This window comes from Oncorhynchus kisutch, linkage group LG25 (genome assembly GCF_002021735.2).
Source record: "Oncorhynchus kisutch isolate 150728-3 linkage group LG25, Okis_V2, whole genome shotgun sequence".
Lineage (NCBI taxonomy): Eukaryota > Metazoa > Chordata > Actinopteri > Salmoniformes > Salmonidae > Oncorhynchus > Oncorhynchus kisutch.
Genome location: NC_034198.2, coordinates 27,056,464 through 27,076,328, shown reverse-complemented (window position 1 = coordinate 27,076,328; position 19,865 = coordinate 27,056,464). Strand labels below are relative to the sequence as shown.

Sequence of the window (19,865 nt, the reverse complement as noted above, 5' to 3'; positions counted from 1 at the left end):
TTTACCACTATCTACATCACTGTTAAGGACTGAAGCATTGTCGGTATTGCCACACATACACTACAGGCAATTCAGTTACTTGTAAATGTACTCGACAATGTACTCGTTGTACAGAGTCCTGGCTGAAAAAGAGACAGGCACTAAGTAAACTTAGCCAGTGAGTAATAAACTACTTAAGTTGGTGTGGAAAGTCTAATTTAGTTAGATCCACAGAGTTTTTAATTTTTTTTATTTCACCTTTATTTAACCAGGTAATTTAGTTGAGAACAAGTTCTCATTTGCAACTGTGACCTGGCCAAGATAAAGCATAGCAGTTCGACACATACAACAACACAGAGTTACACATGGAATGAACAAAACATACAGTGAATAATACAGTAGAAAAAAAAGAAAACAAAGTCTATATACAATGAGTGCAAATAAGGTCAAATAAGGGAGTTAAGGCAATAAATAGGCCATGGTGGCAAAGTATTTACAATATGGCAATTAAACACTGGAATGGTAGATGTGCAAAAGATGGATGTGCAAGTAGAGATACTGTGGTGCAAAAGGAGCTAAATAAATAAATACAGTATGGGAATGAGGTAGATAGATGGGCTGTATACAGATGGGCTATGAACAGGTGCAGTGATCTGTGAGCTGCTCTGACAGATGCTTCTTAAAGCTAGTGAGGGAGATGGGTATCTCCAGCTTCAGTGATTTTTGCAGTTCGTTCCAGTCAGTGGCAGCAGAGAACTGGAAAGAAAGGCGACCAAAGGATTAATTGGCTTTGGGGGTGACCAGTGAGATATACCTGCTGGAGCATGTGCTACGTGTGGGTGCTGCTATGGTGACCAGCGAGCTGAGATAGGGCGGGGCTTTACCGAGCAGAGACTTGTAGATAACCTGTAGCCAGTGGGTTTGGCGACGAGTATGAAGCGAGGGCCAGCCAACGAGAGCGTACAGGTCGTAGTGGTGGGTAGTATATGGGGCTTTGGTGACAAAACGGATGGCACTGTGATAGACTACATCCAGTTTGCTAAGTAGAGTCTTGGAGGCAATTTTATAGATGATATCGCCGAAGTCAAGGATCGGTAGGATGGTCAGTTTTACAAGGGTATGTTTGGCAGCATGAGTGAAGGAAGCTTTGTTGCGAAATAGGAAGTTGATTCTAGATTACATTTTTGATTGGAGATGCTTAATGTGAGTCTGGAAGGAGAGTTTACAGTCTAGCCAGACACCTAGGTATTTGTAGTTATCCACGTATTTTAAGTCAGAGCCGTCCAGAGTAGTGATGCTGGATGGGCGGGCAGGTGCGGGCAATGATCGGTTGAATAGTATGCATTTAGTTTTATTTGCGTTTAAGAGTAGTTGGAGGCCACGGAAGGAGAGTTGTATGGCATTGAAGCTCGTTTGGAGGTTAGTTAACACAGTGTCCAAAGAAGGGCCAGAAGTATACAGAATGGTGTCGTCTGCGTAGAGGTGGATCAGAGAATCACCAGCAGCAAGAGCGACATCATTGATGTATACAGAGAAGAGAGTCGGCCCGAGATCTGAACCCTGTGGCACCCCCATAGAGACTGCCAGAGGTCCGGACAACAGGCCCTCCGATTTGACACACTGAGCTCTATCAGAGAAGTAGTTGGTGAACCAGGCAAGGCAATCATTTGAGAAACCAAGGCTCTTGAGTCTGCCAATAAGAATGTGGTGATTGACAGAGTCGAAAGCCTTGGCCAGGTCGATGAATACAGCTGCACAGTAATGTCTCTTATCGATGGCGGTTATGATATCGTTAAGGACCTTGAGCGTGGCTGAGGTGCACCCATGACCAGCTCGGAAACCAGATTGATTGCATAGCAGAGAAGGTACGATGTGATTCAAAATGGTCAGTAATCTGTTTGTTAACTTGGCTTTCGAAGACCTTAGAGATGCAGGGTAGGATAGATATAGGTCTGTAGCAGTTTGGGTCTAGAGTGTCTCCCCGTTTGAAGAGGGGGATGACCACGGCAGCTTTCCAATCTTTGGGAATCTCAGACAATACAAAAGAGAGTTTGAACAAGCTAGTAATAGGGGTTGCAACAATTTCGGCAGATAATTTAAGAAAGAGAGGGTCCAGATTGTCTAGCCCGGCTGATTTGTAGGGGTCCAGATTTTGCAGCTCTTTCAGAACATCAGCTATCTGGATATGGGTGAAGGAGAAATGGTGGGGGCTTGGGCGGGTTGCTGTGGAGGGTGCCGGGCAGTTGACCGGGGTAGGGGTAGCAAGGTGGAAAGCATGGCCAGCCATAGAGAAATGCTTATTGAAATTCTCAATTATAGTGGATTTGTCGGTTGAAATAGTGTTTCCTAGCCTCAGATTTGACATCAAGGAGCACAGAATGGACATTTGTATCGTTGTACTGTGACACTTTTTGAAGGATTGTTCTACAACCAATAGTTGTACAACAATTGACGTTGCTTTGAAATCTATGTTGCTTTAAAATCTATGTCTAAGGCCTAGATTCAATCCATAGCGCTGAAGATCCGCACTGAAGCGCGCTTGAAATGTAAAAGTAATTTCCAATTGAGCCAACATATGCTGCGCTTACTGTGAATGCAGTCTCCGCAAATGCGGGAACATTGCTTTTACATTTATATTGCGCTATACCGCGAATTGAATCTTCCGCGATACAGATTGAATTGAGCCGTTTTCTCATAAGTATTATATGATATACTGTTACTACGCCACACCCATTCTCTGCGCTACACTTGGCAATGCAGCAGCCACTCTACTTCCTATGGAGCCAGTTCAGTCAGGATAGATCTAACTCAGGAGGTATCTGCCCCACTTTCTATAAATATCTCTGTCTGGGACTTTCTCTCGCACACTTTCATGCGTGGACACGCACGCACGCACGCACGCACGCACGCACGCACGCACGCACGCACGCACACACACACACACACACACACACACACACACACACACACACACACACACACACACACACACACACACACACACACACACACACACACACACACACAGCCTAGAGTGAGGTAGACTACCATTCCCATGCAGCATGCCCTCCCTGAGTACTCCTAAACAAAGCCCATTCAGTTACTATCAGTCTTTATACTATTACTCCTGACTTCTGTGATAACAACAAATGCAGGTCTGTATGAGGTTAGTGGCTCACAATTCTCCAATTGTCTGAATTACCTCATGAGGCAATGTAACAACACAGAACCAAAGAGGCAGAATAGAGGGGGATAAGAGGTTATATAATCAGGTTTCATGTGAATATTCAGGTTATGAGAGTTTTCAGGGTGGGCTTCTCCTTAGAAGACACCCCTGCTGAGTCCTGCATAGATGTCAAGCCTGCTGAGTCCTGCGTAGATGTCAGGGCTGGTACCCTGTTGAGTCCTGCTGAGATGTCAAGCCTGGTACTCTGCTGAGTCCTGCTCAGGTGTCAAGCCTGGTACTCTGCTGAGTCCTGCTCAGATGTCAAGCCTGGTACTCTGCTGAGTCCTGCTCAGGTGTCAAGCCTGGTACTCTGCTGAGTCCTGCTCAGATGTCAAGCCTGGTACTCTGCTGAGTCCTGCTCAGGTGTCAAGCCTGGTACTCTGCTGAGTCCTGCTCAATTGTCAAGCCTGGTACTCTGCTGAGCCCTGTTCAGATGTCAAGCCTGGTACTCTGCTGAGTCCTGCTCAGGTGTCAAGCCTGGTACTCTGCTGAGTCCTGCTTAGATGTCAAGCCTGGTACTCTGCTGAATCCTGCTCAGATGTCAAGCCTGGTACTCTGCTGAGTCCTGCTCAGATGTCAAGCCTGGTACTCTGCTGAGTCCTGCTCAGATGTCAAGCCTGGTACTCTGCTGAGTCCTGCGTAGATGTCAGGGCTGGTACTCTGCTGAGTCCTGCTCAGATGTCAGGCCTGGTACTCTGCTGAGCCCTGCTCAGATGTCAGGCCTGGTACTCTGCTGAGCCCTGCTCAGATGTCAAGCCTGGTACTCTGCTGAGTCCTGCGTAGATGTCAGGGCTGGTACTCCATGGGGTGGTAAAATGAGACCCTAGATGAAATAGTACTAAGAATGACACAGCCATTCATGCATAAATTAAATATTTTACCCGTCTCAAAACCTGCAAAGCTCAGATACATTATCCTCAGGAGATACAAGCTTTGTAAAATAGCATTATAAAAATGCACATATCACATTTAAACTGAACAACAGGGTTGTCCAAAAGGTAGTGAGCTTGATGCATTCCCTTCCTCCTAAAACCATGCAACATAGGGGTCACTAGCTGTGTTCACATGACCTAATCCTCAGGGGTTAGAGGTCATGCGTGTGATATAAAGAAGGTGCTCTCAGCCATATCACTTTCACAGCGGCAGCAGCCTGCTCAGCTGCGCCAGGCGTAGCCTCTGGAAACACCAACAGCTCCACTAAAAACAAAGGAAGTTGTCTATTTAAACCAGGCTGCCTGTGGATATATCATATTGCCATTGTCTGATTATGTTGCATGGTGTTTCCTTAGATACAGCTCCCGCCCAACGTATCAACGTTTATCAAAATGGTCAGATCACTCCTGGGAGCTAGCATATAACGGAGAAAAATAATAAAAGACTATGATACTTTCGGCAAACAGTCTGTGAATCCCAAGTAGTCATTAATTCAGGTATGCTCTATGTCTAACAGTGTGAGTACAGTGACTGGGCTTGTGTTGTGTTGAATCACGTTTATGTTCTAGCTGTTGGAGCTGTGCTCACCTGCAGCATGAGCTCGCAGTCGTCTCGGCCGACAAAGATCATCTCCCGGGGCAGACGGTGGCGAGTGCCCCCGCTGCTCACCAGGAACCATGATGTGAGACTCATCTCTGCTCTGCTACGGCTCGATGCTACTCACTCCCACCTCCAACCCTACGTCATCCTGAGAGGGAGAGAAGGAAAGAAAAGGTGGATGAGGAAGAGAAAGGGAGACAGAGGGGTGGAAAAAGAGTGATTGAGGAAAGAACTAAGAAAGAAGAAGTTAAATGTATTTACAAAACAGCTATTCTTGAAAATGTTCTTGCATCTGGAGTAGCTGTCTGGTTTGGAGTAGCTGTGTGTTAACGGGTGCTTGCACAGTCTGGGAAAGCTACATCCTCCCTAGCTGTGTCTGCCCTGGCTGGCCCTGATCATTGCCAGATGCTACAGGAAGTGATGTAAGATTCTTGGCTGAGTATGAGCAACCCACCCTAAAATATATATTTTTCTTCTTCTTCTGTTGGGCTAAAAAGGAGGTCAGACAGAGCAGTTCCAAGTTCCAACTGCTCAGAGCTGGAGAAAATAATCAAGCTGCATAACTGCCTGACATACAGACCTGCTCCTCCATAACAAAAGTCACAACACTGTGAATCACATTCAATTTACCATGGCTATGGAAAAAGTATCCTACATACCTCTGTTAGTTCCCTACTCCAATACGCTGCATTTAACTGCTTGTTTAAATAGAAATGTGAGGCTACAGAGTGTTGCATGCTGACACCAGAAACTGGAAGAGCTCAGTGCCATTTTGCAGCCTTTAAGTAACGTCAGATGATAGATTAAACACAGATTAAGGAGCTAAACTGTTATTTCTCTGATCTCTTAAGTAAGTATACTTAATAAATGCCTATTCAACAAACTTTAAGATTTGACTTGCACACACATTTACTGTGGTAGGCAATGAGGCAATGCTGCACAAAGGACTAATACAATGAGCGCAGCAAGACCAAAAGGATTTTTTTCATGCACGCATGCATATAAACAAAGGCATTGAAACAAGAGCCAAGTGGCTGTGACAACGTGACAGTCTCTCTTCACACTTCATGTTTTGGATACACATGGCTTGTTGCCATACACAAAAAAGGACTTGGAGAAGAGACACTGTTCTCCTGCTCTGCCAAATATTGTATTGTGTTCTTGGGTGCTAAAACTGGTAGATCTTTCTCCCTCACAATCCCTCAGTCCCCTGTGCACACATTAATGGTGTGTAATTATGAGAACATATTGTGTCTGAGTTATGAGTGCCTCTCCCACGTCAGAGTGTCTGCAGAACATGAGAACAGATTATATTATGTCTGCGTACAGATTAGCCTGTAAACCAGGGACCATCAACTAGATTCAGCCACAGGACCATTTTTTATGGAGAGGATGGTCATAGGGCTAGAACATAATTAGAAGTAATTTGCCAATTGACCGCAAGAAGGCAAAACAAATATAATATTTTACCAAAACACAATAATTTAAAACCTTGGCTACATTTGTATACGATCACATACACTCAGTGACCAGTAATAGGTACACCAGCCCGTTAACGAAAATTGCTTGTGCCTACATACAGTGAGTCACGTAGCCGTGGCTTGTTATGTTAATCAGACAGACAGGCAGCAAGGCATTCAGTTACTGATCGTTTGAACGCTAGAATGGTCAGAACAAGTGACCTAAGCGACTTTGAGCGTGGTATGATCGTCGGTGCCAAGCGCGCCGGTTCCAGTTTCTCAAAAACAGCCGGCCTTCGGGGCTTTCCCGCATGACAGGGTCTAGGGTTTACGAGAATGGTGCGACAATAAACAAATAACGATAAACAAAAAACAGCTCATTGATGAGAGGTCGAAGGAGAATGGCAAGAATCGTGCAAGTTAACAGGTGGGCCACAAATAGGCAAATAATGGCGCAGTACAAAAGTGGTGTGTAGAATGGCATCTCGGAACGCACAACTCGTCAGTGCTTGTCACGGATGGGCTATTATTGAAGCAGACGACCACACCAGGGTTCCACTCCTGTCAGATAAAAACAAGAAGAAGAAGCTCCAGTGGGCAGGCGGTCACCAACACTGGACAATTGACGAGTGGAAAAAATATTGCCTGGACCAACAAATCCCGGTTCCTGTTGTGCCATGCTGATGGCAGAGTCAGGATTTGGCGTAAGCAGCATGAGTCCATGGCCCCATCCGGCCTGGTGACAATGGTACAGGCTGGTGGCGGTAGTGTAATGGAGTGAGGAATGTTTTCCTGACACACGTAAGGTCCCTTGATACCAATTGAGCAATGTTTCTATGCCCAGAATAATTCAGGCTATTCTGGAGGCAAAGGGGGGTCCGACCCGGTACTAGATGGGCATACCTAATAAACTGTCTACTGAGTGTATATCTCTCTATTATGAGTGGTAATACTTTGGAACATAGTTCCAAAATGAAAATCACTTGGAGCGTAATAGCTGGTGTTTTAGAGTTTTATGTCTAACAATATAATTTTTTAAAGAAAACTTGGAGGGCCAAATAAAATCTTCCACGGGTCGCCAGTTGAGGACCCCTGCTGTAAACTATTCTCCCTCCCCTCTCCTGCCTCTCACAGACACTAGTGTATATGACGCCTCTCCCATGACCTCTGAAATTGTATTGTTATTTGGTGGTGTGTTCATGAAAGAGTGGCATTAATATTTGATCATGTTTCACAGACAAACCCCTGGACACACTGATTATTCCACAGAATGAAATAGTGTTCTAGGTTTTATCTGGGATGGGTTTTGAATTTCTGTACCAAAGGCATAGAGCTTATTGGGTGCACATCCTGCACAAGAAAGTGTTTTATTGTAATATTACCTGCCGTTCAACATTTTGTTCTGTATTAAGAGGCCTTCACATGGCTTTGGATCAAGTAGAACATTTGTGTGCACACATCTGCTTGCCAGTTGTCTCCCATTTCACAACATTTGAATGAATTTCTGAAATTTCCCCCCAAATCTATTGCATAACAGCCCAAGTAAGCATGTGTATCCTGTACATACGAAAAATAAAACAAAACTTTAAACCATATAAAAGGTATATCCTTGTTAGAGTATGTTTCAATGTTCAAAGTTATTTGGTAAAAAAAGAAGATTCAAATCACAAAATAATTGCAATTAAGAATGAAGGAAGAGCATTTTCTGTACATGAATAGAACGACTGTAGCAGGATATCAGAGGAATCAGAGGCCTAGCCACAGTGGAGTTATTAGTCCAGGAGAAACCGCTGCAGAATCCAGGGATATGGAGAACGTAACGTGGCACAGCACAGCCAGGAGTCTCAGTACAGGCCAACCAGTGTAAAGAAAAAGCCTTCAATTAATCCCACATAAAAGAGTCTTCACAGTCTTCATATTCCCAGCTGGGGAATATACTGGGTTAGGTCTGTCTGTCTGTATTTCTCCTGCAGCACACATGTAGCTCTGACAGGACTCAATCCCTGCTAAACGACTAACCTACAACCCACAAGCCACCGCATGCATGCCAATGTTCATTTGTTATTGGCTTCAAATGGTTGGATCTGAGGGGGAGAATGTTTCAAAGGTTGAGTCATGAGGCAGGCCTGCAAGCCAGGTGGATCTCTGGCAGAGTACTCCTCTACAGTGCAGAACTTATGGCACTGATACTGTACAATATGTTTGTCTTGTTTGTAATGTCCTGTGAGGACTGTGGATTGGTAAACAAGTTCATGCCATTTCAAAACAGATGAGTTATTGCAAAATCCTCATCTCTACCCCCTAACATCCTCTAACATCCTTGTTGTGGGTTAAGGGATGACATCATGGTTTTGGCTGGGCAGAGACCCTTTACCCCACCCCCACTAGGTCAAAGAGCTGGATTGTTCTTAGCTGACTGTGCATGCTTTGTGAGGAGGTGAAGGCATGCAAAGCAGGAAGTTAGCTCAATGCTTCCTGAAGATGGCCTGCACTCATCTTTGAATTCACTTGGACAGGAAGTTAGATTGTTACACTGCGTGTGTGATTTGAAAAACTGCTTTGTGTTTTAAACAGATTCTCATACAGTAACAGTATGTAACGGCAGATCTCCTCTTCGTCTGAAGAGGAGTAAGGATCGGAACAAGATGCAGCGTGGTAAGTGTTCATGATGATTACTTTAATAAATAAACTGAACACTATGAAATACAAAACAATAAATGTGAACAGGAACGAAACCGAAACAGTACCGTGTGGTGACAAACACTCACACGGAAACAAACACCCACAACCCAACAGTGAAATCCAGGCTACCTAAGTATGATTCTCAATCAGAGACAACTAACCGAGGCCGAAACAGAAACCAAACATAGAAAAACAAACAGACTGCCCACCCCAACTCACGCCCTGACCATACTAAATAAAGACAAAACAAAGGAAATAAAGGTCAGAACGTGACACAGTAGCTTCTTGAAGGCAACACAAGCCTCTTTTCCACTGAGCCAGTTACTCTCATGAGATTTCACAATGTGTATTATTAGCTGTTAAAGGAGAAAAATAATAATTTGAGAGAAAGCTAAAGCGAATCTAGCATAATCAGCTCTTTGACTAATCCCTTCTAAGCTTTAGCATTACTTAGTCTAAATACAACATACTGAATAGTATGACTAATATGGTGCTCTCATTCCAGCCATTCAAAATCCTTCCCTCCTCTCTAAGCCAATCAGATCCCAGGCTCCCTCTGTAAGGAAGTGACAGAGATGAACGGGGCGTTCCCTTCCGGCTGTCTCTAATGTGTTTCCCTCCTGTGACCATGGATCCTCCACGTAGCGCCATGACCAGATGATGCAACAGCTGTGTAAGTGCCTATCCCTCTGCCTCCTTATCCCAACATAGGCCAGAGCTACTGATTCAGCCCACCTATCACAGCAAACTGCAACCAAAACTGCAACTAAACACACAGCTGCACAAATGCACCTACACATAGGCAATCTGTGCAAGCACTCCCACATTATTTTCAAGATGTAGAGGCAAGTGTTTCAGCAAAGGGTTGGGCTGTGATGTAAAATGTGGCCTACTGTCAACTTGCACTAAATGAACTAGATTGTTTGCTGTAAAACCTCATAAAGTAAATGGCATATTACAGTACGCTTGTCTGATCTTCTTCTTTGCTTCAGCAGGCAATGGCCCAAAGCTAATGAGAGCCCATTACTTTGATACATGGCTGCATCCAGACAGTCAGAAAGCATAGGGAGGCAAGACAACAGCCCAGGGCAATAAACAACAAAAAGGTCTGTATCACCCAGGATAAGACAGTAGTATTCTGGTCCCAGATGACTGCACTATTATTTACAGCCAGACAGATCGGACCAGGCCCAGCAGACATTTTTATTTTATTTATTTTTTATTTCACCTTTATTTAACCAGGTAGGCTAGTTGAGAACAAGTTCTCATTTGCAACTGCGACCTGGCCAAGATAAAGCATAGCAGTGTGAACAGACAACACAGAGTTACACATGGAGTAAACAATTAACAAGTCAATAACACAGTAGAAAAAAAGGGGAGTCTATATACATTGTGTGCAAAAGGCATGAGGAGGTAGGCGAATAATTACAATTTTGCAGATTAACACTGGAGTGATAAATGATCAGATGGTCATGTACAGGTAGAGATATTGGTGTGCAAAAGAGCAGAAAAGTAAATAAATAAAAACAGTATGGGGATGAGGTAGGTAAAAATGGGTGGGTTATTTACCGATAGACTATGTACAGCTGCAGCGATCGGTTAGCTGCTCAGATAGCAGATGTTTGAAGTTGGTGAGGGAGATAAAAGTCTCCAACTTCAGCGATTTTTGCAATTCTCTGCTGCCTGTGACTGGAACGAAAGGCGGCCAAATTAGGTGTTGGCTTTAGGGATGATCAGTGAGATACACCTGCTGGAGCGCGTGCTACGGATGGGTGTTGCCATCGTGACCAGTGAACTGAGATAAGGCGGAGCTTTACCTAGCATGGACTTGTAGATGACCTGGAGCCAGTGGGTCTGGCGACGAATATGCAGCGAGGGCCAGGCGACTAGAGCATACAAGTCGCAGTGGTGGGTGGTATAAGTTGCTTTAGTGACAAAACAGATGGCACTGTGATAAACTGCATCCAGTTTGCTGAGTAGAGTGTTGGAAGCAATTTTGTAGATGACATTGCCGAAGTCAAGGATCGGTAGGATAGTCAGTTTTACTAGGGTAAGTTTGGCGGCGTGAGTAAAGGAGGCTTTGTTGCGGAATGGAAAGCCGACTCTTGATTTGATTTTCGATTGGAGATGTTTGATATGAGTCTGGAAGGAGAGTTTACATAGGTTTATACATCTAACCCTACACAAAAGGAGCGGTCAGACACAAGGATTCTTTCTTTAAATGACTTACAGCTAGTCTGCATAGCGCTCCCATCTAAATATCTTACGTTTTTGGTATAGGAGTAGTTACTCATCACTAGGAGGCAACATTTGATATACAATCGATTGATCTTGTGTATCCATTCCTCCAGAAATAGGCTTTCGTCAGGGAAGGCTTGAAGGCGTCATGGCCTCAGACAACATCCCTTGCTAGTATTAGACCTGATTACAATTTTAACAGCTATCGCAGACACTATCTGGTCAGTTGGTGGGAAATTTGACTATGCAATAGGAAAACTTAAAACTTATGTGCTGGGCATACATTGAGGGTTCAATGACTTATTCCCAGGGGAGTGTTGCAGTTTCATGCTGACTGTCAATCTGTATGAAGACAATTTACTTTGACGTTTGTACCAGAATGGCCTACTTTTCCTGTGCACATCAATGAAAAAGATATTGATGTGTCACTCATTTACCTAACCACAATGCGCCACTATGCTAATTGCTCAAATAGAATAGGCTAGTATTTGTATTGACATAATTTAGTAATCTGCATATCCTTATATGATATCAGTTGGTCTATGGATCGATAATAACATTGTTATCTATATTCATTAATTTGATAATAATTATTTGGTGACAGAATAATTTGGTGATCAAAATAATTATCTTCAAGGACTCAGCACTGAGATGGTTGTCTAGGTGAGATGGTTGTCTAGGTGAGATGGTTGTCTAGGGGAGATGGTTGTCTAGGTGAGATGGTTGTCTAGGGGAGATGGTTGTCTAGGGGAGATGGTTGTCTAGGGGAGATGGTTGTCTAGGGGAGATGGTTGTCTAGGGGAGATGGTTGTCTAGGGGAGATGGTTGTCTAGGGGAGATGGTTGTCTAGGTGAGATGGTTGTCTAGGTGAGATGGTTGTCTAGGTGAGATGGTTGTCTAGGGGAGATGGCTGTCTAGGGGAGATGGTTGTCTAGGGGAGATGGTTGTCTAGGGGAGATGGTTGTCTAGGGGAGATGGTTGTCTAGGGGAGATGGTTGTCTAGGGGAGATGGTTGTCTAGGGGAGATGGTTGTCTAGGGGAGATGGTTGTCTAGGGGAGATGGTTGTCTAGGGGAGATGGTTGTCTAGGGGAGATGGTTGTCTAGGTGAGATGGTTGTCTAGGTGAGATGGTTGTCTAGGGGAGATGGTTGTCTAGGGGAGATGGTTGTCTAGGTGAGATGGTTGTCTAGGGGAGATGGTTGTCTAGGGGAGATGGTTGTCTAGGTGAGATGGTTGTCTAGGTGAGATGGTTGTCTAGGGGAGATGGTTGTCTAGGTGAGATGGTTGTCTAGGGGAGATGGTTGTCTAGGTGAGATGGTTGTCTAGGTGAGATGGTTGTCTAGGGGAGATGGTTGTCTAGGGGAGATGGTTGTCTAGGGGAGATGGTTGTCTAGGTGAGATGGTTGTCTAGGTGAGATGGTTGTCTAGGGGAGATGGTTGTCTAGGGGAAATGGTTGTCTAGGGGAGATGGTGGTCTAGGGGAGATGGTTGTCTGGGGGAGATGGTTGTCTGGGGGAGATGGTTGTCTAGGTGAGATGGTTGTCTAGGGGAGATGGTTGTCTGGGGGAGATGGTTGTCTAGGGGAGATGGTTGTCTAGGTGAGATGGTTGTCTAGGTGAGATGGTTGTCTAGGGGAGATGGTTGTCTAGGGGAGATGGTTGTCTAGGGGAGATGGTTGTCTAGGTGAGATGGTTGTCTAGGTGAGATGGTTGTCTAGGGGAGATGGTTGTCTAGGTGAGATGGTTGTCTAGGGGAGATGGTTGTCTAGGTGAGATGGTTGTCTAGGTGAGATGGTTGTCTAGGTGAGATGGTTGTCTAGGGGAGATGGTTGTCTAGGGGAGATGGTTGTCTAGGTGAGATGGTTGTCTAGGGGAGATGGTTGTCTAGGGGAGATGGTTGTCTAGGGGAGATGGTTGTCTAGGTGAGATGGTTGTCTAGGGGAGATGGTTGTCTAGGTGAGATGGTTATCTGGGCTGACTGCAAAGTTTAACAATAGCTAACAGTCTCCCTCTGTTATTGAATCATATTGCTGGGTGCTATGGGGACAGAAAAACATATAGGGAGAATGGCTACAGACCAACTATGTTTGACTAAATAAACTCAAATAGCCCATAGCCCTACAAAACATTATCTTGTAAGTGGAGGTTGGAAGACCCTTTAAACTCTTGAATAGGTCGTAGTTGTGGTCTCTTGTGTCAAGCTTTGTCATAGTTTTAGTGATGAACCTTGTTTGACATGGTAAACTCCACTGAGGGATGCTTGAAACCAACAGAGCAGACAGATTATGTTGATGGAAAGCCTCTCTACATGTAGTCGTGTGCCTCAGTCTGGGTAGCAGTCTGGGAAACTCTCTTTCTTACTAGGCTTAAAACATACAACGTTAATCTAATCTAAAATAGTGATTTAACTACTGCTCTCTAGTTTAATCACCCACAGTGTGAATTAGGTCATGGTTATTGTAACGACTCAATAGTTAGCTCTTACTAGCAGTTCCTATTCCTAATGTGAACATGAGGCCATTCTGGGTGAAGGTTAAGTGACGAGCATTGTTCTCTGCCCTTGTCAGTCTGACAGACCAAGAACATTCAAGGGGACAAATGCATTTGCCATTCAGACATTGGTCTATTACCTTGGCTGCACATAACCAATAATAAGTACTGATAGCAGAAACTATACAACAAAAATATCAGCATACTGTATTTTGTTGTAAATCATGAATGGCTTTCCTTAATTTAGCACAACTGGGGCAAGTTATCTCTGAGGCTTGGTAAATTGGTTTGTTAAAAATGCATAGAGGGGCTTCCTGAGTGGTGCAGCAGTCTAAGGCACTACATCGCAGTGCTAGAGGTGTCACTACAGACCTGGGTTTGATCCCAAGCTGTGTCACAGCCGGCCGAGACTGGGAGACCCATTGGCCCAGCGTCATCTGGGTTAGGGGAGGGTCTGGCCGCCAGGGATGTCCTTGTCCCATCACACTCTAGCAACTCCTTGTGGCAGGTGCCGGGCACATGCACGCTGGCCAGTTGTACTGTGTTTCCTCCGACACATTGGTGCGGCTGACTTCCTGGTTAAGCGAGCAGTGTAGCTTGGCAGTGTCGTGTTTTGGAGGACGCATGGCTCTCGACCTTCGCCTCTTCCGAGTCCGTATGGGAGTTGCAGCGATGGGACAAGACTGTAACTACCAATTGGGGAGAAAAAGGGGTCAAATATTTTTGGAGGTGCTACAAAAATACCATAAGGTCCGGAAACATAGTCAGCACATTTACCACATGAGCAGTTGGTTTGAAAAACGAAAACCCTGCAAAAATCCCACATCATGTCTGATTGTGATCAGTATGTAAAGCCAAAGTTAAGAAGTAATGCACATAAGGATCTATAGGACCTACATATGTAAATACATTTACATTTAGCAGACACATTTATCCAGAGCAACTAGGGTTAAGTGTCTTGCTCAAAGGCACCGACAGATTTTTCACCTAGTCGGCTCAGGGATTCACACCAGCGACCTTTCGGTTACTGGCCCAACGCTCTCAACCACTAGGTTACTTGCCACCCAATGCTGGTCATATGTTTTTTACTCAGATGGGCTTCACTGTATAGACTGTAGCTGATGCCAGTAGTACTACTGATACTAAAATATCTTACAGTACATGTTTTAGGTACAGCATGGCTTAATTGTTTACATTACAAATAGCCATGAAAACATATATTCAAGTGAATCCCGTTTGGGAAACCATTTGCATTCATTCAACATCAAACAATAGATGCTCATTGTCCTTTTACAGTCATTGATAGATTTTCATAGAAATCCCTAATTCAACTGTTTAACATAACATACGGCCTCAAGCTATATATTTAAGCAATAAGGCACAAGGGGGTGTGGTATATGGCCAATATACCACAGCTAAGGGCTATTCTTAGGATACAGCCCTTAGCCTGGATACAGCCCTTAGCCGTGGTATATTGGCCATATACCACAAACCCCCGAGGTACCTTATTGACTTATAAACTGGTTACCAACGTAATTAGAGAAGTAAAAATAAATGTTTTGTCATACCTGTGGTATGATATACCACGTCTGTCGTCCAATCAGCATTCAGGGCTCGAACCATCCAGTTTATAATAAGCTATATATTATATTAGAATTTTTATTATTACAATTATTATTTTAAGATATATTGATATAGGTCACAGGTGATGTAGTACACATGCAACATTGTCATGCTGGATTTAAGCATAACATTCTCTATGGATATGGGGACCCTGCACTAATGGTGACCCTACTGGCTTGTGCCAGGCAAGGATAAATTTGGACATCAAGAATTTATTTGATCAATATGTAGATGAGACAGGACACTGAATGCATTGGTTACAGTCATGCACCAGTTAGGATTTGTTCCATTCAGGGTAGTAGCAGGGAAAGGAGGCAACATTTCTCCAGACACATAAATAAAAGTATGTTTTATTTTAGAAAAGCAGATTATAGAAAACATACAGATTATAGAGCAAGTAAAGCATATGTCTGGTTTAGTAAATACACTGACCATAGCCTGTGAGGCTTAAACATTGGCTCTACCTCTGGCCTTAATAGTGACATTAGCACTGGCTATGCCATGTTGACTATGACACCACCTCTAATATTATCCAGAGATAACCTTCCTATTTTCACATCACGATAAAAATAGCCATGTCTCTCACACACAGAAACAGAGACTGGCCCTTGGAAAAATATCATCCATACTGGGAAAAGATAATAGGAGTCAATTGAACAAATATAAACTACTGGTCACACTCCAAAACAGATGTGAAGAAGATTAAATGTGGTTTGAGACACATATTCTACATGTTGAAAAAGTTGACACACCAATGTTCTTTTATAACATGGGACTGGCTGATGAAATAGATGAAAAGTTGTCTACCTATGGTATGAAAAAAATGATCACTCTCCTTGAAAACAAAAGAGGCCATTATTCTTTCAGGCCATTAAACCATAAACCTCTAGTAAAACAGCCTGGTAGAAGCTTCAGTTCTATATGTGTGTATAATAACAGTATTATAACAACACTGAAAAGGGAACTGGCCTCCTGGCAGTCTCTGTATTAGAGTGAAGGAGGCAGGGTCTCATGATGAACAATATACAAAATGCCATTGTAAAGTGAACACATTTCCCAAGCTTCCCAGTGGCTGTTGGGATACAATGGCAGGGCAGTACAACAAAGTCTTCAAACAAACAGAAAGGTTATTATTAAAAGGAAACACCCTGCCTCCATAAACCTTGTTGGTACCAGGAGGTCATTGAGACTAGACAAAAAAAATAGCTTAATGGGTGACATTATGACCTTGATAATAAGGTACAAGTATACTGTATAATTGATGCAGAACTATATTTGAAGTATTCTAACTACAGCATCATAAAATGTGTCAGTACTTAGGCGTAGGCTAGTTCTGTGTGCTGCCTGTCCAGTCATACAATGACTGTGACATACTTCCCAATAAGCAGCTGCCTACAGCCAGTGGTTACAGTTGGAGGAGTGCTGGCTATCATTATCAGTGGCACAGGTCCAAAACTTGAATTCCTGCAGGAGGAGGAGACAACTATCCAAAAGAAAACGGTCAATGTAGTACACTGGCCCGCTCTCAAAGAATACCAGTCTGTTTTCACACAGACAAAAGGCTGTTTAATGTACATACATAGGTTTAATGTTCTAGCTATTATAAGCAAAATTGCCTGACTATAAATATTTAATAAAGACTTATGATTGCACTGACCACCGCATGCCTGATTCACATTCGTTTATAACTTTTAATGAGCATAAGGAAAAAGCAGAATATCGAGCTTTTCTGATTAAAAAAAGAGAGCTCTAAGCAAAACACCGCTCTAATTAATTAATGGGAGTTTGACATTAGGTGACATCTTGAGAGATTCGAGCATTAATTACCTCCCTACGGAGAGGCCTCTGCATTCCCAATTAAACCAAACATATCAAATTATTCAGATGTACTGGCAGCACTTTTTAAAATTAAAGTCTTGTGTTGTGAAAAAATCTGCACATTACACAAAGAGAGCGGATGCAAACCAGGCCAGCTGTCTGGCTTCACAACAAAGCCCCCCATCTTCGGGTAAGGGGTACATCTTCGGGAAAGAAAAAACAGCTAAACCAAAACGAAAGGCATAGCTTTTCGCATAAAAAACCCTCCAAACATTACAAATAGAGGAACTAATCGGATGAAAGCCCGTAGCCTCCACTGATTAACGGGGAACAACTGGACATCCTGACCGGTCCAGCGCTGCCTAGCCTGAGCATAGCCTGGTTGGCTAAAGCTAAAGGCGAGCATTAGACTATCAAAATTGTATCAACTAAAGAAAATGTAGCAAATAATCAAACGCTACTGTAGCTACAGTACAGCGTTATCTTTATTGCTTCTCGGATACAAGGAATATTTGCAACAATGTAGCAAAGCCCACAAAGGCTGGAGAAGTAGTCATGCATGCAGCATTACAATACACTGCCACTAGCCAAGCCAGTCTCACTACTCTTTCTCTCACTCTATATATCGTTAACCAATAAGACATCAGACTTTATGGGCTACGGTAATCATTCTGCATTGGCCATTGTGAATTATGAGATTTATCATTTAGGCCTTACTTTCATCTATTATTTCATAATTTACCAATATGCCCTGGAATTAAAACGTTGTAGCCTATTTTATCATGGTTCCAAATCTTCTAGTTACATTGACAGAAAGTAAAAACAGAAACTGCATTTATGTATTCATTTGTACAGTTGGTTTACTTGGAAGATTTGGTTGTAATAAAAACATTCTCCCCAAGACAATCACACAGCTGTGGAAAACGTTTTATTATCATGCATTTCTCTTACCCTTTCTTTGCTGCTCTTTTCGGCTGGCTGTTATGGAGGCTTGCTATATCCAATGGAATTGTACGCTGATGTCGGTGCCCAGCCCTGTCCTTATGCGCTTTAGTCTTCCCTCAATTGCGCTGCAATAACGCTATTCCACTACAAATAGCGGAGAGTTGCCTACATCCTCCACGCCAGCGTCTGCAGTTCCAGCTCGACCCAGTGGGCGTGTTCTTCCAGATTGATTGGCAAATGTGCGGTCGAATGGGGATGGGATAAAATAAATGCAACGATTAAAACCAAATATGTACTACAATTTTGTGAAATTCTGCAAATAAATTCGCTTAACATGTATTAGTGTGCATTGTTTTGGCCGAATAAAAGCAACTTTAGGTGATTACGAAGGCTGATCTCGCGATCATACCGATCTGATAGGCCTACCAACGCGATCTTGTGGCTACAGTTTTTATTTTCAACTGTGCAATTCAAAAGTTGGACATCGCGTCCAGAATGAAACGACAAGTCCCAATGCTCATTGCTTGGTTTACGGAAGTATTTGTAAAGCTGCTCATTTCAACGGTTGCCATCTGAGGTGAAACTAGGCATAGCTACATATACATCTATGTGGTCTCTTTTGTTATGTACACGATAGCAACGTTTTTGGTGTGATATTTTTTTAAATGTGAAGCTAGCTAGCTACATCAAGAACACACACACATACGTCCACAAGTTATCCATGAAGCCACTGTTGGATTCTGATGAGGAGGAAGAAGAGTTGGGAGCATATCAAAAGAAACTCAGAGGTAACGACATTAGGCTAGTTAGCTAGCTTAAGATAAGGGTTGAGTTTAGCCAGACAATTATGCACAATAACTAGCTAGCTGGTATTTTGTTCTATTTTGTAGTTAACATTAGCCATATACCTACTTCAAGTGTTCCGGACAAGACCTGGCTAAATAATCAAGACAACATCCCCACGTTTACTCTCTAGTCTGTCTCTTCTCAAAAGAGAGATACGTTGTCATTAGTTTGTTATTCAGCCTTACAAATACAGTCATATCTGTTACACAGTAAACCTTTCAACGTGATTATTTGACCCCCAGAGAGAGCAAACCGCAGCATCCAGCAGCTCAGCAGTGCATTGGAAGAGCCCAGCTCAGATGCAGAGGGCATGGAACCAGGCAGGGCTGGAGACACAGACAGCACGACTGGAGAGGACTCGTGGAACCAAAGGCAACAGAGTGAAGCTGGTACTTGAGCCTGTCATCAATGTCATCACTTGGGTCCCATAGACCAGGGTTTTCCAAATCCAGTCCTGGAAAGCTACTGGGTGTGAAGGCTTTCATTCCAGCCCTGCAGTAACACACCTGATTTTGACTAATTATAGTCCAGATTGAGGACTCTCATACTCCAGTCTCAGGACTATGGTTAGTTGAATACTTTGGCGTATAAGAGACGGGCTGTAGCAGAAACCTGCTCCCCACTAGCTGCTGTCCAGGACTGGAGTTGGAGTAGCTATAAATTGTACGCCAGTTGTGTGATAACAATGTTTCCAATACTGGGAGTTACAGATTAGTTTATATAAAACACAGCCATAGATGTTGAAACTAACCTGCTCTTGGTGATACCGTCTTCGTTCTCGATTTGGGGAAAAGGGTTTCTTATAAATGTCTGTCCGTTTGCTGTTGCCCCCCCCCCCCCCCCCAAAAAAGGAGAACTCAGAAATATATTAAATCAATGTCTTGTACTGCGCAAGGAGGTTCCTCACCATGTTAGCTGCCACACATCTAGCGTTTCCCAGCATATTTTCAGGATTAGTAATTTCTATGCGGCCGCGTGAAGTAGATGACAGCGTGACACACAGTACGACCAAAACAACTTCAAAAC

General features: G+C 43.5%; 2 protein-coding genes across 13 annotated transcripts in view; one reads left to right on the top strand and one right to left on the bottom strand.

Moving 5' to 3' along the window:
* cep170aa (centrosomal protein 170Aa) overlaps window positions 1-18,195 on the bottom strand; it is a 70,446-nt gene extending 52,251 nt beyond the window's left edge. For 4 of the 12 annotated variants that reach the window (XM_020460410.2, XM_020460409.2, XM_031805009.1 and 1 more), the window contains exons 1-2: window positions 18,000-18,193; window positions 4,727-4,886 (exon numbers count right to left, since the gene is read on the bottom strand). In XM_020460410.2, coding sequence (XP_020315999.2) covers window positions 4,727-4,831 — 105 coding nt within the window. In that variant the 5' untranslated portion in view covers window positions 4,832-4,886; window positions 18,000-18,193. Of the gene's footprint in view, window positions 1-4,726; window positions 4,887-17,999 lie in introns of all 12 variants that reach the window. The other 8 variants (XM_031805008.1, XM_020460412.2, XM_031805012.1 and 5 more) reach the window with 4 other exon arrangements.
* Window positions 18,196-18,422: 227 nt separating this feature from the next.
* sdccag8 (SHH signaling and ciliogenesis regulator sdccag8) overlaps window positions 18,423-19,865 on the top strand; it is a 55,843-nt gene continuing 54,400 nt past the window's right edge. Inside the window, exons 1-2 of the mRNA XM_020460921.2 lie at window positions 18,423-18,781; window positions 19,082-19,228. Of these exons, the coding sequence (XP_020316510.1) occupies window positions 18,715-18,781; window positions 19,082-19,228 (214 nt within the window). The 5' untranslated portion in view covers window positions 18,423-18,714. The remainder of the gene's footprint in view (window positions 18,782-19,081; window positions 19,229-19,865) is intronic.